General features: G+C 33.8%; 1 protein-coding gene across 1 annotated transcript in view; it reads right to left on the bottom strand.

Annotated features, from left to right (window-relative positions):
* Positions 1-8049, bottom strand: part of LOC107566138 (VPS10 domain-containing receptor SorCS3-like) — a 119339-nt gene that overhangs the window by 28351 nt on the left and 82939 nt on the right. The window contains exon 16 of the mRNA XM_016251513.1: positions 5809-5980. Within this exon, the coding sequence (XP_016106999.1) occupies positions 5809-5980 (172 nt within the window). The remainder of the gene's footprint in view (positions 1-5808; positions 5981-8049) is intronic.

The raw sequence follows: 8049 nt of genomic DNA, 5'->3' as shown, positions 1-8049 counted from the left end.
CTTTTTTTTTTTTATAATAATTTTTTTTTAAATATATATATATATATATATATATATATATATATATATATATATATATGTGTTAAATTACAAACCAGTGCAAAAACAAATCAATAAATATATGAGTGACTATTACTATAATATTGTTGTACTGCAAACAGTATTATTTAATAATCAATATTGACAGTATTATAAGCACTTAACTAATACTTAATATGTATTATTATCATTATTATTATTATTGTTATTATTATATTTATTTATTTATTACACACAACTGTACAGTTTCAATACTATTATTTATGGCTGTCTTAATTTAATTGGTTTCAAATATTAAATTATGACGCTTCACCATCAAAAAAAAATAGTATTCCCCTCGCCCCGAATCACATTTTAGGTTGGAAAATATTGAAATCATATTCCAATAGTGCATGCCATTCAAGACCCAATAGCAATCCACAGATATCTGGGCTTATAAGCTTATATCTTCTGACACTTGAAGCGCCTCTGGTGCAACGCCTGGAACATCTGCCCCAAAACCACCCATTAGCACAAGTTATAAATATAAAACTGCTAAACCAGCCAGTTAAAAAAAATCAAAAACAGAGAAAAGAAAGAAGAGGATCAGGAAGTTGCGATGAAGTTGAGTCCGTGCCTTGAACCATTCCTTTTATCCACCGTCCTTCAGGCTCTACATCTGGTTATGGGCGCAAGTGAAAGAACGCTAAATCATACGTATACATGTGTGTGCGCAAAATTTCCAAATCCATGCTTACGCTTCCCCAAATCTCCCTCCTTTCTCTCTTTCCGCCGTTAGCACATTGTAGCCTAATGCTATTGGGATATTAATTTGTATATTCCTGTCTGTTTGCTTTTAGGCACTGCTGACTGTGAAAAGCGCCCTGCCTCTGTGCGTTTCTGAGCAAGCATGTGCACCGAGTTGCTTTTAAGATATTTCATGCCACTTTGTGCAGAAAATCACAACTACACTGTGGGAGGAGAAAGGAAAAGATGACTGCCAGGAGAACAGAAAAGATGTGCTGAGCTCACGAGGTTCAGACAAAGTCCTGAACCCCCCACCCCACACACACAGCATTTCTAGGGAACTGTTTCACTACAAGAATGAATGAGTGAATGAATGAATTATTAGCATTTTTATTCAGTTGTCCAGTAAAAATATCAACACATGAATAATACAATATAAATATATTTGAGAAGCAAAATGCTGTTTTAGTAAAACTTTACTACAAAAAAATACTCAAAAGTTTGTGATCAGTGAGATTTTATTTTTCTGAAAATAAATGAATACTTTTATTCAGCAAAGACACATTAAACTGATCAAAAGTGAGAGTAAAGACATATATCACAAGAGATTTCAAATATATTCTGTTCTTTTGAAATATCCATCAAGTAATCTTGAAGAAAAAAACATTATGGCTTACACAAAAATATTAAGCCGCAAGAAATATTTCTTGAGCATATTAAAATGATTTGTGAAGTAATATCATGTGACACTGAAGACAGGATTAATGATGCTGAAAATTCAGCTATGCATAACAGGAATAGATTACATTTTAAAATATATTAAAATAGAAAACATTTATTTTAAATTGTAACTATAACTGTAAATATTTCACAAAATACTGATTTTTTTTGTTTTATTATTAAATAGAGACTATACAATTTTTTTGTTTTTAACTTTATGTTCAGGTTTTATGAAAGATGAAATACAAATACAATGTATTAATATTATTATTATTATTAGACAATTTCTATATATTTTTTAATATTATTTTTTTTTCTTACTCCAATGGCTTTTTATTTTTATTTTAAGCTAAAATTAAGAAACAACATTTAGTAAGGTTTATACTTAAAACAATAAAAACGTGGATGGATGGATGGATGGATAGATATTTAACAATAAACTAAGCTAATCTCTTTCCTCATAAACTGTCTGTGCTTCTATCATTTCCAACCTTGAGCTGCTTTCTCTGTTTAAAAAATAAATCTGCCTGGTTTATTCCTGTCTGTTTGCTTTTAGGCACTGCTGACTGTGAAAAGCGCCCTGCCTCTGTGCGTTTCTGAGCAAGCATGTGCACCGAGTTGCTTTTAAGATATTTCATGCCACTTTGTGCAGAAAATCACAACTACACTGTGGGAGGAGAAAGGAAAAGATGACTGCCAGGAGAACAGAAAAGATGTGCTGAGCTCACGAGGTTCAGACAAAGTCCTGAACCCCCCACCCCACACACACAGCATTTCTAGGGAACTGTTTCACTACAAGAATGAATGAGTGAATGAATGAATTATTAGCATTTTTATTCAGTTGTCCAGTAAAAATATCAACACATGAATAATACAATATAAATATATTTGAGAAGCAAAATGCTGTTTTAGTAAAACTTTACTACAAAAAAATACTCAAAAGTTTGTGATCAGTGAGATTTTATTTTTCTGAAAATAAATGAATACTTTTATTCAGCAAAGACACATTAAACTGATCAAAAGTGAGAGTAAAGACATATATCACAAGAGATTTCAAATATATTCTGTTCTTTTGAAATATCCATCAAGTAATCTTGAAGAAAAAAACATTATGGCTTACACAAAAATATTAAGCCGCAAGAAATATTTCTTGAGCATATTAAAATGATTTGTGAAGTAATATCATGTGACACTGAAGACAGGATTAATGATGCTGAAAATTCAGCTATGCATAACAGGAATAGATTACATTTTAAAATATATTAAAATAGAAAACATTTATTTTAAATTGTAACTATAACTGTAAATATTTCACAAAATACTGATTTTTTTTTTTTTAAATTAAATAGAGACTATACAATTTTTTTGTTTTTAACTTTATGTTCAGGTTTTATGAAAGATGAAATACAAATACAATGTATTAATATTATTATTATTATTAGACAATTTCTATATATTTTTTAATATTATTTTTTTTTCTTACTCCAATGGCTTTTTATTTTTATTTTAAGCTAAAATTAAGAAACAACATTTAGTAAGGTTTATACTTAAAACAATAAAAACGTGGATGGATGGATGGATAGATATTTAACAATAAACTAAGCTAATCTCTTTCCTCATAAACTGTCTGTGCTTCTATCATTTCCAACCTTGAGCTGCTTTCTCTGTTTAAAAAAAAAATAAAAATCTTGTGTTGCACCTTAAAGGCATTAAATATTAAGGTCCATTTGATTTGCCTAAGAAACAGCCAAGGCTCTGACCCTCATGAATATAAATAGATAGAATTCTTAGCCCATCTCACTATCTGCCCCCCCCCTCTCTCTTTCTCTCTTTACTAGCTCTCACTCTCTTAATGAAAAAAAAAAAAAGAAAAAGAAAAAAAAAAGAAATTGTTCACCCCCAAATGAAAATGAACTCACCCCCACGACATTCAAGTAAATGAGTTTGTTTATTTATCAGAACAGATTTGGAGAAATTTAGCATTACATCTCTTGCTCACCAGTGAATCCTCTGCAGTGAATGGGTGCCATCAGAATGAGAGTCCAAACAGCTGATAAAAACATTACAATGATCCACAAGTAATTGACATGACTCCAGTTCATGAATTAACGTCTTGTAAAGTGTAAAGCTGTGTTTATAAGAAACAAATCCATCAACACATTTTTAACTTCAAACCACCGTGTCATTCTAAAATGCGAGTCCTCTATGCATAAAATTGCTTTCTCCATTAAAAAACTATCTCATCTGAATCAGTAGAGAAATATGCATAGACCAATCACCGTTTACAAGCAAAAACAGTCCAAAAACAGTCCTAAACAAACATGCTGGTGAATTTTGACATGAGAGAACAGGGCATGGATTTTTTTTTCACTGTAGGAAGCGTCATTTTTGGCCAGATAAAATGCCTTCGTGATGGATTTCTTTCTTATAAACATGCAGCTTTTCACTTCACAAGACATTAAATTATGGACTGTAGTCATGTCAATTACAAGATAAAATGCCTTCGTGATGGATTTCTTTCTTATAAACATGCAGCTTTTCACTTCACAAGACATTAAATTATGGACTGGAGTCATGTCAATTACATGTGAATTATTGTGATGTTATTATCAGATGTTTGGACTCTCATTCTGACGGCACCCATTCACTGCAGAGGATCCATTGGTGACAAAGTGATCCAAATAAATTCTTCCAAACCTGTTCTGATGAAGAAACAAATTCATCTACATATTGGATGGTCTGAGGGTGAGTACATTTCCAGCAAATTTTCATTTCTGGATGAACTATTCCTTTAAGGTGCTATATCTGACCTGAACCTTAAAATGACTTTTGTTGGTGTATGCTAATATAGTCTGGTTGATTCAAACATATTAATTCATATTTCTGATTTGACTAAAATAAATTAAAAGTTACAACACAAAACACATTTTAGGCTACCAGACAAAACACCTTACAGTGCCCAGAGATCAGTGAAAATATGTGTAGACTTCATAATAAAACGAATTCTGTCAACAAGTAAGAAGCACATACTCTTATACAACTGCAAATCCACTGAATACTTTGTCTATATCAGTGCTTTTCAAATGGTGGTTTGCAACCTAAAATGGACTGCAGATCTGTTCTGATAGGGTTAAGGACAGCAGATAAAAACAATGCTAAATGCAAACGACAAAATGCAACCAAAAATAAAAACATGCCTTGTTAGGAAATCAATATATACATAAAAAAAGTGTATGAAATTATAAGGCAAGGCACTACAGGCAAAAACTTTTTTTTTTTTTTTAAATACATTGGTCAATTTTGATATTTTGAGCTGTTTGGCTTGTTTCAGACTAGTGGACAAACATCCAAATTACACTTTATCTACTTGCGCTTGCAGATTTCAGATACAACACACTTTTTAAAAGGAATTATTTTTGGTTTCCTCAAAATTGTTTTTTTTTTTTTTTTCATTCATGCTCTGAGCAAGAACTCTCCACGTCAGTAGAACTCGCATTCACCAAACTTTATTGCTGTAAAATATTCTGAAGGTTTTTACAGTTGCGGTTTGGTTCACGTATCATTTGCCTGCTTTGCATTTTTTAACAAAATTATATCCCTAAAAACATGCAGAAAATGTATTTAATTTTTTCCCCTGTAGCTGATGACTGTATTTTCTGATTTATTAAGCAATAAAAAAGAGCTATCCAAGATCCTCCCTGTAAAAACCTTAACCTCTAATATGTCAACAAAATGTAACAAGAATTTGTGAACCTGGCTATCCAATGTTAAGATTTCTGTTCTGGGTATTTATGCAAATTAGTTCATATTTAATAAGATAACTAATCATTTGTCTCTACATCATTTGTCACTAATCATCTATTATCTATTACTATAGATTAGTACATACTCACCTTGGATGTTTTGCCTTAAAATGTAAAAAAAAAAAAATTCCATATCTTTTGTCGTTAATGTCAAAGTCTTTGTGTCTAATTATAACTTTATTTTGCCCCCCTAAAAAAAAGATACTGTTTCTTCCACTTGATGCCTGATGTTAAATCAGAGTGCAAAAACAGGTGAGAACCACTGCTTTAGCTAACAGACATAATACATTAATCTGGACATCTTGAAATCTGATCATTGATAATCTGCTCACATTGAGTTAGCGCATCAGTTTAATAATTATTACTGTATAATTTAGGTCTTGACTCAATACCAGGCCCATAATTATAGCTTCTGGCCATGCCGCATTTTAAATGATCAGATCCCCGAATCCGATAATTTGACTATGATTTTCCATTAGCTGAGTTCATCGGATTCAGATGACCCTCGTGATGATCTCACCTCTTCTAGCCGCACCAGGAAGGTCACATTGCTGCCCATGTTGGCTGTGAGTTTGTTGTCGTGGGTTGTCAGGACTAAACCTCGCGGGGGGCGGTTCAGACATTGCTGTTTCCTGGCTGTGTACATCTCCTTCACTCCTTTTGTGCAGTTATTCGCAACCACTTTACGATACCTGAAACACACAAAGAAACCAAAAACTAGTTTGAAACATCTTTCTTTTGAGAAACTATTTGATGGCTCAATGACATTCACATTGTGACTTAGTGTCTGGGTCACTGCATTTATCCATTTGAATACAACAAGCCTGATAGATCCATTCTGAGCAGCTCTGTTTTTTTGTTGCTGGATGAATTGGTTTTGGCCACAATTTATGTGACACAATCTCTGAAAATGATAATCGCGTTCGTTCTCTGTCTCTTCCCTTGTCTGTAATTTCGTACTCTTGCTCTGAATGGATATGCTTTCTGAGTGATGTTGGTTTTAAATTAGGTTTAAATGAAGTCTTTCCATTACACAGTGTTATCTGTCCAGCTAGGTCTCTTTGTATGGATTGTCTGTCTAGAAAGTTGTCGTAAAGACGGACGCCACAATCTCCAGACAGTTTAAAACCTGCTCACGTCAATATGGCTTGTGCCTGCTCATCAGCACAGTAAGTTTAAATCATGGCTCACTTAATTAAAAATAACCATTTCCTAACACGAGATTGGTTTAGTGCTAGTCTGATTGAACATGCTTTACAAAAAATGCTCTCCACTTTATCCCAGTGATCACAGGAATAATATATGACTACTGGGGAAATACTGTAAGTTAGCTGTCGTATTGTGGAATATACTGTAAGTTAGCTATTGTTTTCTTATTTATTACTATTTATATACAGTATATACAGTGCCTTGTTCATTTTCACATTTTGTTATGTTGCTGTCTTATGTTAAACTGCTTTAAATTACTTTTTTCCCACATTAATCTACACTCCATACACCATACTGACAAAGCAAAAACAGAATTGTCACAACTTCGTAAATTTATATAAAAAAAGTACTGAAATAAGTACGTTGCATAAGTATACCCTTAACTAAATATTTTGCTGAAGCACCTTTACAGTCTCAATTCTTTTTTGTTTGATGCGACAAGCTTTGATCATCATCATTTGGCAATTATCTGCCATTCTTCTCCTCACCTCTTCACCTCTCAAGCCCTGTCAGGTTGGATGGGAGAAAATGCACATTTTCAAGTTTCTCCAAAATTATTTGATTGGGTTCAAGCTCAGGCTCTGGCTGGGCCACTCACGGACATTCACAGAGTTGTCTATAAGCCACTCTTTCTGTGTGCTTAGGTTCATTGTCCTGTTGGACGGTGAACCTTCTGCCCAGTCTGAGGTTCTGAATGCTCTGGACTGGGTTTTCATTAAGGCTAACTCAATATGTTGATGCATTGAGCTTATCCCTCGGTCCCTGCCACTGAAAAACAGCCCCACAGCATGAGGCTGCTACCAGCACACTTTACTTTTGGGGTGGTACTCTTCAGGTGATGAGCAGAGCAGGTTTCCTTCAAACATGATGCTTGGAAGTGAGGTTCATCAGACCAAAGACTCTTGTTTCTCAGAGTCTGAGGGTCCTTTAGGTGTTTTTATGCAAAATCCAAGTGTGTTTTCATGTGTCTTCACTGAGGAGAAGATTGAGTCTGGCCACTTCGGCATAAAGCCCAGATCGGTGGAGTGTTGCAGTGATAGTTGTCCTTCTCCTTATTTCTCCCATCTGCATATATGATCATGGAGCTCAACTAGAGTGACCATCATGGTCTTGGTCACCACTCTAACCAAGACCCTTTTCCATCAATTGCTCAGTTTGGCCAGGAGGTCAGCTCTAGGAAGAGTCCTGTTTTTTTCAAACTTCTTCCATTAAGGGTAACAGAGATTACATGCTTCTGTGATCCTTCAATGAAGCAATTTGTTTTTCTGAAATCTTCCCCAGATGTGTGGCTTGACAGAGACCTGTTTCTGAGCTCTACAGGCAGTTCTTTTGACCTCAGGGCTTGTTTTTTGTTCTGATATGCATTATCAGCTGTTTGCCACAGGTTAACTTCATTCGAAGTGTAGTAATATCTACAAGCAATATGAATGTTCCTGAGCTAAATTTCAACTGTCCCAGATATGAATACTTATGCAATGGAACCATTTAAGTTTTTTATTTTTAATAAATTTGCAAAGATGTTAAAAACCTGTTTTTTTTTCTTGACAATTAG

This window comes from Sinocyclocheilus grahami, unplaced genomic scaffold, assembly GCF_001515645.1.
Source record: "Sinocyclocheilus grahami isolate Dianchi unplaced genomic scaffold, SAMN03320097.WGS_v1.1 scaffold1050.1, whole genome shotgun sequence".
NCBI classification, from domain to species: Eukaryota; Metazoa; Chordata; class Actinopteri; order Cypriniformes; family Cyprinidae; genus Sinocyclocheilus; species Sinocyclocheilus grahami.
The sequence above is the reverse complement of the archived record's forward strand: the minus strand, read 5'-3'. Positions and strand labels throughout refer to the sequence as shown.